This window comes from Bombyx mandarina, chromosome 03 (genome assembly GCF_030267445.1).
Source record: "Bombyx mandarina strain Sakado chromosome 03, ASM3026744v2".
Classification (NCBI taxonomy): domain Eukaryota; kingdom Metazoa; phylum Arthropoda; class Insecta; order Lepidoptera; family Bombycidae; genus Bombyx; species Bombyx mandarina.
The window spans coordinates 3679133-3702351 of record NC_143210.1 but is presented as its reverse complement, the minus strand read 5'-3'; the positions used below and the strand labels follow the sequence as shown (position 1 = coordinate 3702351).

General features: G+C 36.8%; 3 protein-coding genes across 5 annotated transcripts in view; 1 reads left to right on the top strand and 2 right to left on the bottom strand.

The window, feature by feature from the left end:
* The window catches only part of Vps11 (vacuolar protein sorting 11), a 230773-nt gene extending 220175 nt beyond the window's left edge, over nt 1-10598 (bottom strand). For both annotated transcript variants that reach the window (XM_089736591.1, XM_028184767.2), the window contains exons 1-11: nt 10393-10598; nt 10129-10197; nt 9094-9267; nt 8731-8883; nt 8168-8298; nt 6670-6820; nt 5452-5889; nt 3399-3674; nt 2367-2586; nt 1265-1487; nt 585-743 (exon numbers count right to left, since the gene is read on the bottom strand). In XM_089736591.1, the coding sequence (XP_089592717.1) occupies nt 585-743; nt 1265-1487; nt 2367-2586; nt 3399-3674; nt 5452-5889; nt 6670-6820; nt 8168-8298; nt 8731-8883; nt 9094-9267; nt 10129-10197; nt 10393-10407 (2009 nt within the window). In that variant the 5' untranslated portion in view covers nt 10408-10598. The remainder of the gene's footprint in view (nt 1-584; nt 744-1264; nt 1488-2366; nt 2587-3398; nt 3675-5451; nt 5890-6669; nt 6821-8167; nt 8299-8730; nt 8884-9093; nt 9268-10128; nt 10198-10392) is intronic.
* A 1284-nt stretch (nt 10599-11882) lies between these two features.
* On the top strand, nt 11883-23157 carry LOC114252416 (uncharacterized). 2 transcript variants are annotated; one of them, XR_016325077.1, is made up of 2 exons: nt 11883-11966; nt 22814-22951. XR_016325077.1 is itself a non-coding variant. In XM_028186894.2 (2 exons), exons 1-2 carry the CDS (start codon nt 22209-22211, stop codon nt 23040-23042), a joined length of 318 nt encoding a protein of 105 aa, XP_028042695.1. In that variant the 5' UTR covers nt 22054-22208; the 3' UTR covers nt 23043-23157. The 2 variants fall into 2 exon arrangements, 1 of the variants encoding a protein (XP_028042695.1); XM_028186894.2 differs by lacking the exon at nt 11883-11966 and adding an exon at nt 22054-22297 and having other exon boundaries at nt 22814-23157.
* LOC149503253 (beta-1,4-galactosyltransferase 1) lies at nt 12264-20871 on the bottom strand. The gene is made up of 8 exons (XM_089737060.1): nt 20675-20871; nt 18729-18919; nt 17585-17720; nt 15711-15820; nt 14650-14848; nt 13964-14086; nt 13419-13511; nt 12264-12456 (listed from the first exon to the last, which is right to left on the bottom strand). The coding sequence occupies exons 1-8, from the start codon at nt 20803-20805 to the stop codon at nt 12288-12290; spliced, it is 1152 nt and encodes a 383-aa protein (XP_089593186.1). The 5' UTR covers nt 20806-20871; the 3' UTR covers nt 12264-12287.
* Nucleotides 23158-23219: the final 62 nt, after the last annotated feature.

The following is a 23219-nucleotide window of genomic DNA, read 5'->3' as shown; positions in this document are numbered from 1 at the left end:
TCCTTCACCGTGGAAGTCAATCGTGAACATTTGTTGAGTACGTATTTCATTAAAAAAATTGGTACCCGCCTGAGATTCGAACACCGGTGCATCGCTCAACACGAATGCACCGGACGTCTTATCCTTTAGGCCACGACGACTGGACAAGTCCGAGAGGGCGCCACAATCCAAGATAATTGGATTGGAGGAAGGATTTATATTAGGTACTAGCTGACCCGGCAGACTTCGTAGTGTCTCAATCGATAAATAAAAGTCCTAAGCTTTTGTATAAAATAAACTTAAAACAAACAAAAGGAATCCGTCCGACGGGGGACACATCAAAGGAAAAACAAAATTGTTATTTTTATTAAATTCCGAGCATTTTTATATTTATCTACCTTTTAAACCTTCTCTGGATTTCCACAAATAATTGAAGACCAAAATTAGGCAAATCGGTCCAGCCGTTCTTGAGTTTTAGCGAGACTAACGAAAAGCAATTCATTTTTATATATATAGATAGAAGATAGATAGATAGATTTTAACACGTTTCTCCATCTCTTATCTAGTTATTAATTTCATTTATATTAGGTACTTAAAACACTTACAATTTATTCTCCTCGTACATATACAGCACTCCCGGTTTGAAGCCCAACGTCTGACAAATGATCAGTGTTTGATCTCTATCGTAATTGGCCTCGGGATCTCTGAGTATTCGTAGAACTTTCTCTTCGTATTCCTTCTTCTCGCTCTCAGGCGATTTCACCCTAAAAACAAAATCAAACAGTAGATCTGAGACTACGCTAAACTTCAATAATGAATAACTACTGGAACTTAAAAGACTTTGATGTTGAAAACAAAAAAAAACACCCTGTATTTTATATATGTATTGATATTATATATCTATATATTATATGCATAGCAAGAAACAAATTTTGGCAAGAAACGATAAGTGACAAACGAGACGATAATGTTCATTTTTTATTGCCTTTGTAGGCTGACGAGCATACGGCCCACCTGACGGTAAGTGATTACCATCGCTCATGGACGTGCTTTCATTGTCAAGTTTCTCGGTTTACTGGGAGGTGGATGGAGTCTGTGTGAGCGGTACCCAGACTGTATTGGGCCTGGTTGGACCAAGGTATTCGTTATCGAACTTAATTTCTTTAGAATTAAAAAATAACAGTAATTGAACTGCCTTCATATTTATGATAAAAAAGCGTGCATATAAAATGTCATTTTTTTAAATCTAATAGTATCGCCTGAAATAATTTTGAAAAACACTTACCAGACATGTATATAGTGCTCGATGAGTGCGTCGTAAACTAGTTTGGAACACTCCGGGTTATGAGCGACCATGTGCTCCAAAAACTCTATGAGTTTAGCCGAGTTGCTCAGGAACATGTGTACGTAGTCGTCCGGTGCCGCCCGGTCCGGCTCCCTGTGGCCCCCGGACAGCGACGTCTCGTCCACCAGCGGCTTGCTGCGGGGCTTGTAGTCCGTGCACAGTACTGATGTATTGAAACATACTTGTCAAAGTATCATCGTTTGAGACAAAAGTTTGTAGTTAGTAAACTGGATCCGTTATTTTTGTTAGACTATTAAATTTATTAAAAGCTATTGCTCGGTATATATGTATGCCCGGACACGACAACAAGAACCCCTTACTACAGCTTGCTGTTTTTTAAAGGGATTTTATGACCTGGTAACTAAGACCTTTAGGTCAAGTTTTATTTTAATTTATATTCTTATTTTTATGAAAACTGATAATATGAAGTGAAATGAAATGATGAGATGACATGGTTTGAAATATAATCTCAGTAAAATGGTGATCATTTACGGAGACTTTTTCAGTGAGCTTTTTGGAGGATCCCGAGAAGTTACGTTCAGCGACTTTGTTTCATTTTCCCACCATTGTGCACTTTCACAGATTTTTTAATTTTTTATTGCCCTTGTAGGCAGACCAGCATACGGCCCACCTGATGCTGAGTGGTTACCGTTGCCCATGGGCTTCAGCAATGCCAGGGGCAGAGCCAAGCCGCTGCCTACCGCTTAATACTCTCCACAAGCCTCGTTTGACGAAGGACATGTCATAGCGCTCGGGAAACACCGTGGAGGGGAGCTCATTCCATAGCCGGATGGTACGTGGCAAAAAAGACCTCTGGAATAGCACTGTCGATGAACGCAGTGGTTCCAGGTAGTATGGATGAACTCTACTCCGGTGGCGAGCGGTGCGATGGTAAAAACGAGATGGTGGTATCATCTCGAAAAATAGATACTGAACAGTTAATAAACCACCTAATAACACTAAATAGACAAAATAAAACAAATCACACAACTTCACTCCTCGCTTTCCCGCCAAGAAGTCCACTACAGCTTGCGATACTAACGTTTGAGCAGCTTCGTGCTATCTTCAGGTTCGTGCTGTATCAGCCTGTGCCCGTACGTCTTCATGTACGCGTCGGCGTCCTCGAACTCCAGCTCCACGATGTAGTCCAGGGCCTGCTTGAAGTCCTTCTTGTCTTCGATCACTATTTGAAGGTAGCAGTCGTGGCGCTTGTGTATGGCCGCTAACGACAGAGCGTCGTCCACGCTTACTTGACGCACCACCTGCGTATAGTGTACTACAAATTAACCCACAGACACAGCCCACTGAGTTTCTCGCCGGATCTTCGCAGTGGGTCGCGTTTCCGATCCGGTGGTAGATTCTGCGAAGCACGGCTCTTGCTAGGGTTCGTGTTAGCAACGTCGTCAGATTTGAGCCCCGTGAGCTCACCTACTAGTTAAGGTTATGCTGAAATTGCCTCTCAAGGCTCTCAGCTAGGTAGGAAAAAAAAGTTACAATTAAAAAACCAAATGGCTTAAAGGTCTCATTACAAGGCCATAATATCTTTAAATAATAATAATAAAAAATAAAGAAAAAATTTATAAGAATCTAAACAAACAGTTTTAGTTAACTTTCTTGCCGTTTGTCGCTACTGTAGCGGTTTTTAAATTTTATTATCTGTGAAACATTCGACGAAAACTTTCACGTCTTAATTGCCGGTTCTCATTATATCGTGTTCGATAGAAGAAAAATATTTAAAGATAATTGTGCACTTTAATTGTCAGACAAATAATAAAGAGTAATATTTTATTTTAATGTTAATCAGCCTTTCCCAAAGTGGGTGATGCAGGCCTAAAAGGGGGCGGAAAGACACCCAGAAAAAAAAAAGGGGTCGTTGTGTAGAGGCTTGGGAGGATTTGTGATTTCATCTGGGAGGACTCTTAGACACCGAGTGAGCTATAGTGGTTATTAAGTAGGTCAAAAAAAGGGGAGCGCTAAAAAATATTTTATTCTCAAAGTGGGCAATACACAAAATAAGTTTGGGAACCACTGATGTAAATAAATTATAATACATTGATTTAAGTAGAATACGTACCTTTATAGCCACATCCACATCAAAATCTATCGTCTTATCTTTAGTGTTGATAAATTCCTTCAGCTTGCCCTGTTGGTCGTGCTGGTCGATCTTGACGTAGCAGGTCAGCAGTAATGTGGTGTGGTCTTCGGTGGCGAAGCCCTTCTTGTGTAGGGCTTCGAGGTATATGATCAGAGGCTCCAAGTGACGGGACTCCAGGTACTTGCGAATGACGTACGAAGTCTCTAACCAGCCTATAGTTTTTACGTATTGATCTATGGCTCCTTTCAAATCGCCCTGTAATGAAAACATTTTTACAATGTTTAAATGTGGCTTATTAAAGCAAACCACCACTAATTAGGCTATATTATATATAGTTTAGATTACGTGTAGACAGTCCTTTTGCTGTCCGGAATAGATTTTACATCTACAATCGCATACACAATAGCAAAACGAATCGAAAAAGTTGCCATGGTAATGGTTCCTATAGGATTGGTAGTTTATAGAGATCAGAGAGGCAAATCCTTATTTGAGGAAAATATAACGTGTTTAATTACTTCCTTATAACTTTTTTTATTGGTTAAATGGGTGGACGAGTTCACGGCCCACCTCGTGTTAAGTGTTTATCGGAGCCCATGATTTAAGGTAAAGCCGTAGTGTGGAAAGCACTGTTATTTAAACATATTTTGGCTATGGTATATATAGTTCAAATATATTTTGGCAATAATAAGCACATTGTAGCTATTACCAGGCAACACCGCTTCTGTTAATAAAACCTTTAGGTGTTAGGGGCGAGATCCTTTCATTAGGTTTTTTTAAATTTAACAGCTTAAAATCTGAACTTTTTTGCATTCTTACCGCATTGCACTCAACAAAACTGATGGCGTATTATAAGTCCGCGCGGGTAGGCACCACCACCCCGCCTATTTCTTGCGAAAAGCAGTAATACGCATCAGTTGAAAGGGTGGGGCAGCCATTGTTCTATAAAACTCAGACTTAAAATATTTCTTGCGAAAAGCAGTAATACGCATCAGTTGAAAGGGTGGGGCAGCCATTGTTCTATAAAACTCAGACTTAAAATATTTCTTGCGAAAAGCAGTAATACGCATCAGTTGAGGGTGGGGCAGCCATTGTTCTATAAAACTGAGACTTAAAACTCATATCTCAAGGTGGGCTACTCAGACTATTCATCACCAGTTGGCCGTGAGCTATTTCAATAATCAAAGCAATAAAAAAGGGTGTAATGTATTCGTTTTTAATATGTTAGAGCAAGTCTGAAAGTGACAGCTGTGACAGAGAAGTTGAATACTGCGCGATTGGGGATGGTATGGACATGTGATGAGACGAAATGACAATGAGGTTGGTAAGAGAGTTTTAACTATGAATGTGAAAGGAAAAGAAAGACTAAGATGAAGTACTAAGAAAAAAATGAATAGATTGCGTGAAAGACGATATGTGTAAGAGGGGAGTGAGCGAAGAAATGGTATATGATATAGAAGTATGGAATGAGAAAACATGCTGTGCGACTTCAGGTTTGAAGTCGTCGTGGCCTAACAGATAAGACGTCCGGTGCATTCGTGTTGAGCGATGCGCCGGTGTTCGAATCTCAGGCGGGTATCAATTTTTTTAATGAAATACGCACTCAACAAATGTTCACGATTGATTTCCACGGTGAAGGAATAACATCGTGTAATAAAAATGAAACCTGCAAAATTATAATTTGCGTAATTACTGGTGGTAGGACCTCTTGTGAGTCCGCACGGGTAGGTACCACCACCCTGCCTATTTCTGCCGTGAAGCAGTAATGCGTTTCGGTTTGAAGGGTGGGTGGGGCAGCCGTTGTAAACTATACTTGAGACTTTAGAACTTATATCTCAAGGTGGGTGGCGCATTTACTTTGTGGATGTCTATGGGCTCCAGTAACCACTTAACACCAGGTGGGCTGTGAGCTCGTCCACCCATCTAAGCAATAAAATAAAATAAAAGGGGACTGGGAGAAGGACAGGAGAATGATGATAATGTGTTCGTTTTTAGGCGTGATACTTTAACAATGTAAGAACTAGCCTAAGCTGACCTTGCTGTACAAGTGATCGCCATACTGCTTGTAGATCTCGGTGAGACCTTCGACGTCGTAATGTTGGCTGCTCGCTATCCTTATAGCGACGTCGTAGAGATTTTTCTTGAACAGCGACGACAGCTTCGACTGCAGATCCTTCTCGTTCAGATAGATCAGCTCCTTCTTCTTCGTGAGCAAGTAGAACGAGCCCCACTCGGTTATGACCGCGTCGATTTCGTCGAACGTCTTCGAGAAAACGATGAACTTGTTCTGTATGTCGAGTATCGTGATGTGGTGCGAGCGCGCGGCCGGGGCCGTACTGGTCGTCGCCCCGGGTTTGGCCGCGGGCTCGTTGGCCGTGATGACCAGGTAGCTGCGGAAACAGTTCAACGCGACTTTGTCACCTTCGAGCGCGTAGCACGGGCCTCTACCTTCGGTCGTGTAGCAGTATATCGCCTGCGTAGAAGAAAGTTAATAATAAAATCCTTGTTAATAATTTTTTTTCCTCACCTAATCTGGTAACCCCAAGGCGGTTATGCCAGCGTGAAGCCGCTTTCAGACTACGCTATAGTATTATAGCATATAGTATACTGGGTGTCAGGAGACCGCTTCCGAAAACTAAGACAGACGATAGTACTAATGTCCAAATTTTCTCCCGCGGTGCACATACTATTTTTTCTCCTACCAGGCCGAAAGTTCGTGGAGTACCGAGCCGGGGTGCAGGGGCGATGCCCTGGCTAGGGGTGGGGGTGGTGAAAAAAAAAAAAGGGTGGGGTTGGGGGGCAGAACCATTTAAAACAATTTAACTGTTTTTTAATTTTTAGATAAGCTACTACTAATTGAATAAGAACTGTCTGATGAACTCATCTTTGTTTAATAATTCATTATTAAATTTTATTGCTTTTTGTTTATTTCACTTTTACACTAAACACAATATTGCAAATTACCCGAGCACAACAATGGCAGAGAATTTTAGGTGCGTGAGAGCAGACGGAGACACTAACGCGCATGAGCACTTGTCAGTACCCAGGGAGAGCTTTCTTCCCTGTACAGCGGGACGAAAACCGAACTTTCGGCGTTGGTAGGAGAAAAAATGATTTTATTGTAAAAACGCGTTAGGTGCTTTTCAGGATATTATCAAAATAACCCTTCTACTCGTCAGATACGAGATATTCATAAAATATTTATAGTTATTTATAAATTGTTTTTATACTATTAGTTATTCAATTAGCTCACCTTGTTAGTGGCTACTGTGAGTCGATGCTTGTCCGCTAAAACGCTGCATCCGGGCGCCGCCCCCATCGGGTCCAGGGACTCGCATCTGTCTGTGCTCAGCCAAACCAGCATCACAGACACGCGAGACACCACGAACAGTTTCTCAGCTCCTCTGAGAAGACAGAGAAAGATAGGAAATATATTCACTCTGACGGTTGTGGGTTGTGGATTGCAATTCGACTGTAATATAGAAGCCTGAGTAATATGATTGCACATTTACAGTCGCGAAAATTCCCGATCCCATTTTATATTACATACATATGACGTCATAAAATTGAAATAAGCAAATAAGGCAGAATTTCGGATATATGGCCTTCTTTCAAGATTTTGTGCCAAATTGCAATAGATTAGGTATATAATAGTTTATTAATGAAAAATAAAAACTCTGGGCGATAATTTTCTCGAAAGCGTGGGGGGGGGCTTGGCTGGTAGACACAATGGATAATAGATAATAATAATAATAGACGAAAATGGGTAACAAGTAGAAGCAGCTAGAGGCTATTCCATATAATCTCTATATATTCTATATATTGAACATCATATAATCCTTTCCCTTCAATTGTTTAAAAATACAAATACATTGTACAGTAATAATATATTTTGTATAACATTTTTTTTATGCCTAAATGAGAAAAACAAACTATATCAACTTCAAAACACGATATCTTCTCCATTAAATTATAATTGGAAGTTTGAATGATAACATTTTCATATTTTAATGAATTGATTCAAATATTTTTAATCAACTGATCAAATTAATATCGACGCTTGAAAGGCAAACGTGACTAAGCGACAATGCGTGAGCTTTACAGTAGACTAATATAAAGTTGAAATACCTGAAAAAAAAATTATTTTAACGAATCTAGCTGTAGGATTGAAATGATTTGAATAGACCTAGAAATATATATGTTTTGCGCATCGAATGTAGTTATTGCCTATCATTTATGTACAAAGCAGTTATTGTCGCTTAGTCACGTTTGCCTTTCAAGCGTCGATATGATGTTGAAGTTGACGTTAAACAAATAACGAAAACAGCTGTATTTCAATAATCTCGTTTATATATAACAGAGTTAGCTATAATCATGGTCCCAATTCTTTCATTTAACGCATATTAAATCTTCCCTTATCCGATGACAAATCTACATTGTGTAGTCTGAGAGCATTTGATAAACCAAAACACATCATATAAATTGTAAGCTTTATCCGTAATGTATTCTTTTTAATCAGTTCAATCTTTGCTTCCTGTAATTTCTTCATGGTGTAATAAAATTTAGAGGCTGATTTCGTGTCCTACAGCAAAAAGCCATCCCTTTTTGCTCATAATCATTCTGTTAGACCCACATGAAACTTTATCTCTATGCATATGAGTAGACTCATGGAGGTAGACCTCCAACTGATAGACGGAAACTAATTCCTAATAATGGATAGAAAAGTGTGAAATGCTTAAAAGACAGTTTACTTGAAGGCAAGACCGGTGATGGGGCTGGAGCCAGTGTCAGCAAGTGTCCTCATCTTGCCGCTACGTTGCCTGGCTATGTCTCCTCTGTATAAGGCCACTGAACCATCTTGGAATCCTACAGCGAGCAGATTCTGGAATAAAATGTTTAGTAAAAAACATTTTAGATGAGGAAGGTGGACGGGAGTCTGTAGACATGGCAATGTGAATGTCACCGACAATACTGATTATTTTCCTAACATTAATACCAAAAAAGTATTCAGTACTAGCTGACCCGGCAAGCTTCGTAGTGCCTCAATCCATAAATAAAAGACTTAAACTTCTGTATAAAATAAACTTGAAACAAACAAAAGGAATCCGTCCAACGGAGGACACATCAAAGAAAAAACAAAATTGTTATTTTTATTTAATTCCTAGCATTTTCATATTTATCTACCTTTTTAAACATTCTCTGGACTTCCACAAATAACTCAAGATCAAAATTAGCCAAATCGGTCCAGCTGTTCTCGAGTTTTAGCGAGAGTAACAAACAGCAATTCATTTTTATATATATTCAGTATACTCACTTTGTTTTCGTGAACAGCCAGGGCTGTGACATGCATAGGTCGCATATGTGATGGAACGGCTCTCGAAACACGTACGCATATAGGATTTCCATGTCTATCAGTGCGAGACAAGTCCCATACTTTTATAAGGGGATTCACACCTGGCTCATCATCCTGTTTTGGAAAGATAATCATTTTATATTAAACACAATTATGGTTATAATTCTACTCTACTGAGTATATCATATAGTATATGTTTTATTAAAGCTAATAAATTTGACAACAACAATATTAACTACAAATAAGTCACCTATTCTAGTGACAAGAAATTAACTCAAATGATTATTTGTTGTTTCTTTTTTAAATAAATAATTAATTGCTCACCCCTATAGTAACTAGATAAGGATCATGTGGTAACTGCTGAGCTTGGGTTATAGTTATTTCATAAGCTTTGAACGAAGTGATCGCCCACAACCTAGAAATCAAATGGGCCCACCCTGTGTCATCGCACAGTACAACTTGACCATTACCACTGGTCGCAACTGTTACATTTGTATCCTGCAACAAAAATATTTGTAGATTGATTAATTTAGATAAATTTTTTTAAAGTGAAACTTCTTTAGGTGAGAGTAAAATTTAACTTGTGACAAAATCATTATGGTTAGAGAGAAAAGATACAATTTAGGAAGAGTGAGAGTAAGAAAATAGACAGAGTGTAGAAAGAAAATAGAGGGGGAAAGGACAAAGCGAGCTAGGTTGTGTCTCTTATACACAGCATTCCCTATTACAAGAGAAATTTGATTTAAGGATGAAAAATGAAGAATCCACAGTACTACATACTGCAAAAGAAGTTTTGCTTCTTTCACATGAACCAAATTGCAAGCGTACATTATTTTTTGTTAAAATTAGTGGATTATCTAATGGCCCACATGATGTTGGATGGTAACAAAGTCCATATCAAGTATGTAAAAGCTTCTACCCACATTCAGCTATGAGTTCTAAGTCTCAAGATGCCTCACTCTTCAAACTGATGCACATTATTGTTTCATAGCAGAAGTAGACAGGATGGTGGTACCTGTACAGGTTCACAAGGATCCCTACCACCAGTAAAAAAAAATTAATAATATTTTCATTTAATTAATAAATCTTAACATTAATACAAAATAATGATTCCAAATTTGCAAAAAGAAATATGTATATTCGAGTGATGTGACTATTAAAGAACAAGATTAATATCACTGACTGAAGTTTAGGCAGAGAAGTGTAACTTATTAAGTCTAGGCTGTGTACACAAATTTTGTTGCATTATTTCAGCACAATGTAAAGTTTATTGCTGAATATTATCGGTCATTTAACTATGTTGAATAATATCCTTGGTGTCGGTAAAATTCTGGCTTCTAGTTGAAGATACTGTCTTACCTGAAGGCACTCTGCGATCTTCCCATTGTCAGCACCGTTTTGAACATCAAAAAAAGTAAATCTTCGCCACTAAAAAACAATAATGTAATGCATTTATAAGTGTAGAGTAATCTAGCTCAAACTAATTATTGTTTAATTCAATATGAAAAAGACAGCTCAAAATAGAATTAATATTTAAATACGAATCCTAAAAGTAAAAAGACTACTGAAATTATGGGCGTAACGCTTTCAGATAATGAAAATAAATCATTTCAAATGTTATACCTCTAAAAACGCCATTTTTTGGATTGGTAGATACTTTTATAAGAAAGCTAGTTCGTTTCTGCTAAGCTTCTTATTTTCTGATTTAAAATAACAGTACATTAAGATGCTTTTGTGTTTTAATTATTAACAAAATTTACAATTATTTTGTTTTTACAAAATCTTCAGTTTGCCATAGATTAAACATTAACAAAAAATGTCAGAAATCTACTTTTTATAGAACGGAGTTGGTAGATCAAACTTTAAATTTCCCCCAAAAAATTTTCCTACACTTGTTTTATCTTTTAATGTCAACTATTTTTCAAAAACCATAAAATATATGTTTAAATGTGACTGCAATAGTAAATAGAAGAAATGGGATATTTGGACATCTGATCATGAACAGTTCCGTATCGTTTGTAGTCCCAGTTCAGATCAAAGTTCGCAAGATCTAAGAGTTGATCATTAATAGTTTTGAATGTATTACTAGCATTGTTCATATCTTCATAGCAATGCTTCACATGCTGTTAGATAAATATTCTGGTGCTCATCTGTCCTGAATAGCACTAAAAAGGTTTCGAGGAAGTGAAACTTTCAAAGGCATTTTATTTTTACATGATCTCGCAGGCTAAATCCTATATTAATTTCTGTACTGGTTTCTTTTTCATATCAGTTTTGGAATATCATTTTCGTTCAATAAAGTCGTATCATTTCCGTTTCAGTGAGCTTGAAATAAAATATATCTGTCAACCAAACTATACGGAACTGAAAATAAACCAAATGTTTATGTTTTATGATTATTACAAACATATTTTAGAAACATGTATCGGCATTGTTAAAATAAAAAAGTATTTTTATATATTTTCTTTATTTAAGATTTTTTTTTCCCTACCTATTCGCTGTTAGCTGGGGGCTATTCCAGTTATGCCCAGACGGGTCAAGAAAGGGCATCATTTAAACATACTTTTTTATTTTTTGTAGAACTGATGTAATTTGGTTGAATGTAAAAAATTTATTTTACCTCACAATTTAATTAAATTGTATACCTCTTTAATTTTTAAAAAGTGGCGTTGTCCTTTTTCTCGTTTTTATAAAAATATTAATGATTTTGGACAGACTACTTAAGAGCTCGATATGGTGACGAATGATGATTTTAATTTTTTTTGTAAAATTTAAATTTAAAGAATGGGGCGATAAAGTATTTAATTTCAAAAAAAATTAACATGAATATATTTTTTCCACAAATCTTGAAAAAATGCTCAACCTAGCAACGCGTCACAGATTATGTATATACTAAATCTTGTTATATTAATACTGTCACTGTGTCATATGTCACTATTGGAAGTTCTATTTTTTTCAGTGTGGCAATTAGTTTCTTATGATGTCATTCTTTTATAGTAAGAAGTAGGTAAGTTCATTTTTTCGCAAAATATAAAACGGAAAACGATTATGTACAAAAATCCTATAAATAATATTGCAATTTAAAAAGATACATGAAAAAGATGCAGTCATCCAAAAAAGCAAACATGCCATTTTTTTTCCTACATAATGTGATAGATAGCCTTGAGAGGCTATTTCAGCGTAACCTTAACTATTAGGTGAGTTCACGGGGCTCAAGCCGGAGTGATGCTAACACTGACTCTAGCAAGAGCAGCAAAAAAGTAGGACATCTCATCCCGCGTGTTTGCAATTTTACACGCGGGAGGAAATGTCCTACTTTTCTCCCGCGGTGCACAATGTACTATTTTGTCACATTTAATCACCTCATCTTCACCTCACCTTATCTCATCTTGGAGCATTCTTAAAATCGCAGAAACATCGAGAAGCATAAACTTTATCTAAATCACCTTATTAAATAACACACTTGGTTACGTTTAGAGAAAAAAAAACAGATAAGTTTTTAAATATTTATTTTGTGTTTAAGTAGAATTCACTTTCGGATATTCCATCGTACTAGCAAAATCATCTTCAAGGGATATGTTAATGTAGGTGAATATATATTTCAGCTCAAAATCGTTGACTTTATACTTTACCGTTGTAAGACCATCTATTAGATTCAGTGGTGATGATGTTACGGCTAATTCAGACCTGTCAACGAACGGATTTAGCTTCATTGGCAGTTTAAAAATAACTTGATGATGGTGCTTCCTTTTTACATATTAAAAAAAGAAAAACGATTACCTATATCTATATTTACCAAGTCCCTTAGGGGCTGGTGAGAAAGCTTGCCTAAGATTTAATTATCTTAACTATTGTTTTCAACTTAGGGTCCCCTGATTTTACATTATAAACCATGATAACCATCCAAGCAATTCAAGTCAACATATCGCCTAATGCCAAGCATTCTTTTCTAAGTTGATTTGAAGTACGAAACATGGAAGGGTAGAGTTTGTATTAGAGCCTGACTGCACAGAGCAAAATGGAGTTGTGGATACACGCAGTCCTTTCTGAAATTATAGCTGAAGCTGGGTTTGTGAGTGTTGAAATATCGGAAAGCAGGTGCCAGAATCCCAAACAATTGACCACAGAACTAATGACACATTCCACAGAACGCGAGTCAATTGCGCGAGAACGCCAGATAGATTGGGTTTTTTTTATTGCTTAGATGGATGGACGAGCTCACATCCCACCTGGTGTTAAGTAGTTATCGGGGCCCATAGACATCTAAAACCTAAATGCCGCCACCCACCTTGGGATATAAGTTCTAAGGTCTCAGTATAGTTACAACGGCAGAAATAGGCAGGGTGGTGGTACCTACCCCTGCAGACTCACAAGAGGTCCTACCACCAGTAATTACGCAAATTATAATTTTGCGGGTTTGATTTTTACTACACGATGTTATTCCTTCACCTTCCACTCAATCGAGAACATTTGTTAAGTACGTATTTCATTAGAAAAATTGGTACTTGCCGGTGAGATTCAAACACCGGTGCATCGCTCGATACGAATGCACCGAACGTCTTATCCTTTAGGCCACGACGCGACGGCTTACTAAAGTCATAGTCTTACTAAAGGATGGGCATTGCATAAAAAAATTTATTAATACCTACTGGTTGAAAACGGGTACTTCAAACTGTTTTACTCGTACGTACTTTCCGATGGATGGGTTACTTCGAACGATCGAGTAATTAGCGTTCTTTAAGCTGAAAAAAAAGTATAAATACAAATCCATTTTCGTGAAACTAAATTTTGATAGTCAATTTAAATAAATAGCATGGCATTCAATAAGATAGCACATTTTAAAGCTTCTAAAGTCTATTGTTTAATAAATCTCATAAGACTTTCCTGTTTGTTACGACGTTGCTAGATGGGGTTCTACGGATTGTTTTTTAATTTTTGTTTATTACAAAAATCCGCTGTTTTTCCACACCTATGGTGTACTAGTTTATTTTTAAATTATTCTCAAATTTAAGGAATTTACATTTTACGGATTTCCTCATTCACAATTTTTGATGATATAATATAGGTAATTTTTTTCCGTAACATGTCTTGTGTCAAATCTGTACCTTGTTAATCTGAAGAAACCTGAGTAATCTCTTCGATCACTAACCAAACTAACGATTAATATTAGACAATAATTCAACGAAACGAGTACCGATTGAATAGATCTTCGTAATATCTATCGTTGTCCCAATAGATATTTGAGAATCCATTAACTCTAATGAACTGCTCCATTGATATCGCAATAGCGTTGCCAAATCTCAAATTTTTTATTGACCTTTTGAAACACACAAGATAGAATATAATATTTTGTATTATTAATTTGTAATCTCATCGAAACACTTATAATACGAGAACCCAGTTATACCTGTTACAAAATAAAGCTACACACTAATAGACAAACGTCCCATGCACAATAATGAACATGATACGTCTTCTTTGTAAAAAACTGCACCACTGCTTTATAGAAAGTCATAAAATCCTAAACTTACGTATTTTAATAGCAATTAAAACGCAAAGTTGTCGCCTAACTTTACTATTTTCATGTTATCATCTATAAAGCACACGGTAAAAGACGTCGTAAAGGATGTATTGGAACCGCGTCCGAAAATAATAACATAAATATTTTCCATTGCAACTCCTGTGTAGCCAGCAATCAAAGCGGATCACCCCATAAAAAGATAAAGCACTAAGGCATGATACGTTAGTTTTGTATTCGTGCTCCACTCAATAGGTTTGCCAAGTTTTCATTCGAAACTCCTAGACATTTTTTTCTCGAATATTAAAGTAATGTTATCTACATTTTCCGACTAGGCCAGAGTTCTCATACAGGCTCATTACTTATCAGGTTTTTCCAAAACGGAAGACAGTAATCTCGGAAAGCGGCTGCATCTGTACAAGTTCCTTGTGTCTATTGGCACGATATGAGGCTCATGGAATATTAGGCAGTTGAATCTATATCTGCCGCTGCGTCTACGGTGTACCTCAGTGTAGCCAGCGTTCATTAGTTTCCCTTGGTTGTAAGGATGATTCCCGCTAGCTGATTAAGAAAAAAAAAACATTGTTTTAAATAATTTTGTCGTGTTGGCAATGCTTAGCCTACACGATTACATAAATCTTTAAAACGAAATTCGTAAATAATTTACTAATCTATATATATAAAAATGAAACCCGTTTTCCGTTGTCACGACATAACATGAAAACGGCTTGACCGATTTGGCTAATTTTGGTCTTGAATTATTTGTTGAAGTCCAGAGAAGGTTTATATGAAGATAAATATGAAAATGCTCGGAATTAAATAAAAATAACAATTTTGTTTTTCCTTTGATGTGTCCCCCGCCGGACGGATTCCTTTTGTTTTATTTTAAGTTTATCTTAAACAAAAGTTTAGGTCTTTTATTTATCGATTGAGGCACTACGAAGTCTGCCGGGTCAGCTAGTACTAAATACAATTAAACTGGTAATAATTCAACTGGAATGAATGCGCAGGAGGCAAACGCAAAACGCACAAACATAATTTATTGGTAGAACTATTTCAAGGTAGCTAACTATTTAGCGGTGGAATTAGAAATAAGGAATATTAACTGTGAATATTAAATATTCACTGGTGGTACCTCTTGTGAGTCCGTACGGGTAAGTACCACCACCCTGCTTATTTCTGCCGTGAAGCAGTAATGCATTTCGGTTTGAAGGGTAGGGCAGCCGTTGTAACTATACTTGAGACCTTAGAACTTACATCTCAAGGTGGGCGCATTTACTATGTAGATGTCTATGGGCTCCAGTAACCACTTAACACAATATGGGCGGTGAGCTCATGTAAGCAATAAAAAAAACAAGGTTCTTAAAAAGTAAACTAAAATGGAGTTTCTAATCGTAGTTAAAGATATTTTAATCTTGTTTACCCTGTTCGATCACAAAAATCCGATATTCCAACTGTTGCTTCATTAGAAACAGATGCATCATGTACATAAACGTGCCAAGATGTCTGATGTTTGTGCGGCTCTTGTTATTTCTGCAAAGAATAACAATTTAGAGTATATTCATCTTATAAAATTACAATTTGAATGTATTCTCGCATAAAATGCCTTTGATTCTACGTCATAAACTGAAGTGTTTTTGGTAGCAACAGTATATTTAATAACTTTCCAACCATAATCAAAAGTAACCTTTTTCAATTATATCTATATACTAGCTTCGCTGGGCATTTAAAATTAACATTATTATTTCTCACCCCCCACAAAGATTCTCATCATGAGCAACTGGTGTAGGGAGTCCAACACTCATATAAATATTAGCCTATCCATTAAGTACATGTATGAATCGGATGCATGATTCAGTAGTTATAACGGAACATCCGTAAAAACCACTGTAGATTTATATATTAGTATAGATTTTTTAGATTAGATATCTCTATATAATCATGCCACCTGTCTTAAATGTGAGTGGCAGCATTTCCTAAGTGATTGATGTCTATGGACTATTGTAGCCTTTTATTATGAGCTTTAAGATCGCCTGCACAACTAAAGTCACAAAAAAAAAATTATAAACGCCGTAGTTAAATTTCAGAATAATTTAAAAATACGTATTTATTGATTCAGTAGATTATCTGTCTAATGTTACTAGCGGACAGCCAGTAGATACTATCGAATGAATGCCTCCATCCCAAAGCCACGAGGCTGAACTCTCAAGACAACACTGCAAGGTCGCTTTTGCTATTAAGCCGAATTTACATTACGAAATTAGTGGCGTGAAATTAATTTCGTGACATTAAGGCGAATTTACATTACGAAATTAGTGGCGTGAAATTAATTTCGTGACATTAGTTTTACCAACAGTTTCACGTGTAATTTAATACTTTCGTAATGCATGCATTAATTTCATGCATGGAAATTAGTTTCGTGTCCTGCGCGATTTTTTGGTGAAATTAGTGTCATGCAACTAATTTCATAGTGTAGACGCGACGTGAAATTAATGTCGCGAAAGGGCCTGCGCTGTGCGGACGTGTGTATTGTTAGTTCGGACGCGCTTCAAGCGTTGAAAATGGCAAACCAACGATGGAGTACAGAAAAAAATATAGATCTTATTAATGAATATCAATGACAAGGGTCCCGAAACACCTACAGTAAAAAATCAAAATTATCTTCACTCATTCGAAAATAGTTTTTATAACTCTCAGGATCTTCATCTGCTAATTCAGAGACTAACTTCATTGCACCTAAATGCCTTCTTGTTGACCATCCTTGAATCTACCAACTTTTTTTTTCTTGATAGTCTTTTTTTAAGTTTATAGGTATATAAGCATTTCTTTAGTTACATTGAATATAGCAAATTATAGCTTTGATGCTAATGGCGCCATGGTTACTGCGATACTGTGGATTTCGCGACACTAATTTTTTAACGAAATTACTTTCGCATATATCGAAACTATTTTCGTGAAACTGAGTTCAACATGCATGACACTAATTTCGTAATGTAAACTCCGCATTAGTGTGTTTAGTGCGACTTTTTTAACATTCTCGATAGCGTAAAAGTTAAGTCAAATTTGTGTGGAGTTGGAACGTTTGACTGCTATGTTTGCCGCTAGGGGCACTGTTCCAACTGCATACAAATTTCAGGTTACTTTTACGCTATCGAGAACGTTAAGAAACTCGCACTAAGCACACAGATCGGTAACTCACGACAATAACAATTTATCGTTGAAAACCATTTTTTGTCTCTATTCATTGCAGACCTGATATATGAAAAATGTTGTTTTTTTATTAGCCATTTCACTCACCTAAACGGCACAATGATGGCGACTCGTTGTCGTGCTACACATTTCGTTGGACAATAAGCGCCGCCGATTTGAACTTCCGAATACAGTTTATCGAACGCCTTTATAGACTTCATCACTGTGTCTTCCACAACTGGTCCTATAGTGAAATCTAGTCTAGAGCCCTATAGTGAAATATACTCCGAGACTCTTAAGTTTGAATTATTTTCGTTATTCTTTTCGTCGATTGCTTTTAGAATTGATTAATATCCAAGTGAGCACAATTATAATTACTTTGTTTTGCGTATCCAATTTTATTTTATTTGTTACTAGCTGACCCGGCAGACTTCGTAGTGCCTCAATCGATAAATAAAAGACCTAAACTTTATTTAATTCCGAGCATTTTCATATTTATCTACCTTTTGAACCTTCTCTGGACTTCCACAAATAATTCAAGACCAAAATTAGTCAAATCGGTCCAGCCGTTCTCAAGTTTTAGCGAGACTAACGAACAGTAATTCATTTTTATATATATAGATTTAGTTTCTCGTGAAAACTAAAACGCATCCTAGGTGAGTCACTATGCTTTTTTGTTTTTCGAGAATTTATTTTTTATTGCATAGATCGATGATCGAGCGCACTACCCACCTGGTGTTAAAGAGCCCATAAAGTCGCAATCTGAATGCCAAAATGCACCTGTAGACTAAACTTTATCTGCAAATTATATTTTTTTAGCTTTGATTTTTATTATACGATGCTATTCACCGTGGAAGTAATTCAACATGAGTTAACATTAGTTATTTCATTCCAAAAAAAATTTGTACCTGCCCGCGGGATTTGAACATCGATACATTCGCATCGTTCGATACGAGTACACCGAGCTTCTTATCTGTTAGGCCACGTCAATTTTATGGCGACGTTTTAGGACGATAAACTAATATTTTTACTGCAGCTTAGGGAGTCGCGTATTAGTGTCTACTAAACAAGAGCTTGAAAATGTCAAAGCATGGGTTGGAAAAGACAAATATACCGACATTGTGTGAAGCAATATTATAAATAGAGCATTGAGTGTAATTTTGTGTCGAAATAACTGCACTGAAAAATATTCACAGTTTATTTCTACGAAATAAGTAAACGAAAATATTTAGGCATTAAAATCATTAGGTACCCAAGTTCGGTGGTTTTTCAGGGCATCGGGGCAATCCTGGTTTTTTCACTTCTAGGGGGTAAAATGTATAAAGACCCTTAAGTGAGACCATTAGATCAGCGTATTCCGTTTCGGAAACACCACTGTCGCTTGTAATTTCTTTATTATTAATGAATGATAAATATGTCGACGTGTTGATAGAATTTTGTGAACTGTGAATAAAACAAAAGAGTGCAATGATTAAAGAAACACGAAAAACAGTCGTAAAACTTAAACGGCAATACCTAACATCTATGAAGTAAACCTATTATTTCTACGTACATAAAAACCGTAATGAACCGAAATAATGTTTTTTTTTAATTAAGATATTATGTTTTAAGTGGTTACCGGAGCCCACATCTGATAGACAATTTACAAAGTAAATGCCACCTCCCACCTTGAGGTATGAGTTTCTTAGGTCTCAGTTTTTACAGTACAACGGCTACCCCACCCTTCAAACCGAAACGCATTATTGCTTCACGGCAGAATTAGGCAGGGCGGTGGTAACTACCTCTGCGGTCCACACAAGACGTCCTACCACCAGTAAATAATGTTATATTGTAGTATTGAATTTTGACGTGAATTCCGCAATTCACTTTGACATATAATTTTTTTTTTTTTTTTATTGCTTACCTGTGTGGACGAGCTCACAGCCCATCTGATGTTAAGTGGTTACTGGAGCCCATAGACATCTACAACGTAAATGCGCCACACACCTTGAGATATAGTTCTAAGGTCTCAGTATAGTCACAACGGCTGCCCCACCCTTCAAACCGAAACGCATTACTGCTTCACGGCAGAAATAGGCGGGGCGGTGGTACCTACCCGTGCGGACTCACAAGAGGCCCTACCACCAGTAATTACGCAAATTATAATTTTGCGGGTTTCATTTTTATTACACGATGTTATTCCTTCACCGTGGAAGTCAATCGTGAACATTTGTTGAGTACGTATTTCATTAGAAAAATTGGTACCCGCCTGCGGGATTCGAACACCGGTGCATCGCTTCAACACGAATGCATCGGACGTCTTATCCGTTAGGCCACGACGACCACCAAATCGTATAAATACCGGTATAAAACCGAAATCATATTTGTATGGGATCTCAACCCTTCAAACTGAAACGTGAGACTGCATCGCGGCAGAAACAGGTAGGATGGAGTTACCTATCCAGTTTACAATGGCCCTATGACCATTAACACCATTGCTTATTGCTTTGTTACCTAACCATTTTGAATAGCAAAGAAAATACGATTGTTTATCTGTAGCTGTACATTTTATATGAATAAATATACAACGGTCCAATGTTAAATTGGAGAAGAAATTTATTTATTTATTGCTGTAGTAAATAAACGGTTTGACAAGCTCACAAATTTTTCTCATGTAGGTAAGACGGGCACATGTTTGGCTTAGACAAAAGTGGTAGCCATCGATTGTACATATTGCCGCATTTAAGACATTTGTTGCTAAGTAGTGAGTTTTAAATGCTTTAAAGCTACTGCTACGGTTAAGTACCTACCTAAGCTTAGGCGCTTTTCTCAACTCAAAAAACGTTCAATTTCAATTTTGTTTTTCCCATGGAAGTTTTAAGTTGTGATTACAATTTTAAGTCACTTTACACACTACACTTACACAATATACACAAAACAACTTCTATTCAACATCCTTCGACTGATAAATATGATTCTCTTAACCGTTCAGGTTATGGCCTGCGTAGGTAATGAAAGTTGTCATCGTTGTTCGTGTATATCGATTTATATGTTTTTATTGCCCGTATAGGCAGACGAGTATACGGCCCACCTGATGGTGAGTGGTTGCAGTCGCCCATGGACTTTAGCAATGCATGGGGCAGAGCCAAGCCGCTGCCTACCATTGCATTAAGTCTGCTTCTTACCGCCAAGAGCACCTTTCTTAGATAGTTCACGTACCTGATATTCCGGTTAACATAAAAACAGTTTCTATTCATTGGCGTATAAATGCGATAGTAAAATATATAATTCGAAATATTGACGGCGGCGACGGCAAAAATAAACATGAAGATCATCCGTAAGGGCGGCATTCATAATATTATTGTGGTACCCTGTTAATAAGTTATAAAAAAAACTTCCTTAATTTATACATAACTGACGTATGTGAAAGCTATAGAAAATATATATGACAATTCTCTTTGGATGGTAATTTTTTGTTGATCAAAGTTTTCGTTGGTTGTGGGCCGCTAAGATATTATGACAATGTGTGTTATTTGTGATCACAAAAAAGGGATCAAGTAAGTACATAAAAGACGTGTCATGGTGATTGTTTCTCCTATACTTATTTGTCGGTAGTGACGCTCGTGTACTCCCTTCCAGGGCTTAGAATGAATCGGAAAATGGCCTTAATCAAAACATATAACTTACGTACATTCTATGAATACAAATAAATAAATTTTTGACCTATGGACGTGTGCGAGCTATAACCATAGACTTTTTTTTGGTACAATTTATAACCATAGACAATACACTTAATATATAAAGCAATAATGGTGCGCATAGACTAGCCTAAACATTGCGGTGGCTGCCGCATGATCGTTGGTTGAACGTACCTACCTCTTAATATGTTAGAAGATTATTTGATTGTAGGTTTTATACTATACATACCTTAACTATGTCAAAATCTATATATATAAAATGAATTGCTGTTCGTTAGTCTCGCTAAAACTCGAGAACGGCTGGACCGATTTGGCTAATTTTGGTCTTGAATTATTTGTAGAAGTCCAGAGAAGGTTTAAAAGGTAGAAGGTTTAAATAAATATGAAAATGCTCGGAATAAAATAAAAATAATAATTTTCTTTTTCCTTTGATGTGTCCCCCGTCGAACGGATTCCTTTTTTTTGTTTTAAGTTTATTTTATACAAAAGTTTAGGTCTTCTATTTATCGGTTGAGGCACTACGAAGTCTGCCGGGTCAGCTAGTCACAAATAAAATTCAACGAAAGAAGCGTTGGAATACGAATTAAAAAAGTAATTATTGCGAACAGTTACCCCATTTCGAATTTTATTTGTTGTTTGTTGCCGTTTCTTTTGTAACTGTTGAAAATTATTTTAAATAATTTTCACGAGTGTTACTACTTTTACTGTTTATTCCCGCGTTTATTATAGTCATTATATTATAATATTTCCGACGTTTCAAATGTTTTGGAGTTTTCGTGCTCACGGAATTGATAGTAGGTATATATTAAAATAGTTTTTATTAGGCCTACTAATAGTACCTACTCGTGAAAACTACAAATAAAATAGATAGGTAGTGTTCATACTTTTTTGTTTTGCTTCGCCGATCTTGCATTCCGTAGATTATATACACTAATTTATACCATTACATTCTCTTTGATTATTTTCTTCTATTTATTTGCACTGTCAGTAATGACATTTAGGGTAGGTATCAATTTTTCCATTTTCTTATTTTTTTCATTAAATTTTATTTGAAAATGCCTAAGTATTATCGGTTCAGAGCCACGTCCCCTACGAGGAGACCGAAGAGGTGCCGAGATAAGGAAAGAGAAAGAGAAGCAGAAAAGTAAGTTTTGATAGTCAAGGATTTACTCTTCAAATTAGTTAGATTTACTCTTAGCAAATTCGTTAGTGGAGAATACGTCCATTTATTTCTTTGTATCTAATATATATGTGTAACTTAATGTTAATAGAGAAAAGAGAGTGGAGTAGTACTTTATAGATGGATGGTGGCAACTACCCGTGCGAACTCACAAGAGGTCCTACCACCAGTATAATACGGAAACGTGGCTTCAGGAAACACATTTCTTGAGTAACTTTATTTTTTATTTCTTAGATGGGTGGTCGAGCTCATAATCCACCTGGTGTTAAGTGGTTACTGGATTCCACAGACACCTACAACGTAAATGCGCCACCCACCTTGAGATATAAGTTCTAGGATCTCAGTATAGTTACAACGGCTGCCCCACCCTTCAAACCGAAACGCATTACTGCTTCACGGCAGAAATAGGCGGGGTGGTGGTACCTACCCGTGCGGACTCACAAAAGGTCCTACCACCAGTAAAAACTTGTGTTCTTGCAGATTTAATGTGAATACGGAGTTGAACAACTGGCTGGATGTAACCTTGGCTTGTCAGCCGGCACCAAACTGGTACATGAGACGGACAGCTTGGCGCGAGAGTCCGCCCCTGATGGGCGTTCCAAGACAACTAGCAGCCGGACTCAGAGCTTCAGTGCAGCTGACCAATAGACCGATATTCATTTTCAAAATCCCTTCAGTGCGATCTCAGGACTGGCTAAGTCTTTTGTAATGTTCGATTTGACGAGAATTGGTTAGTGATTTTTTTTTTTGTTTTTTTTTTTTTATACGATCAATTAAATTTACTATGTACAGCGCTATCTTCAGGCTTTGGTTTTCATTAAAATAATGTAAAAGCAAATTTTATTTATTTATTCGTGAATTTACAGTTAATAAGCTTTAAGACTGC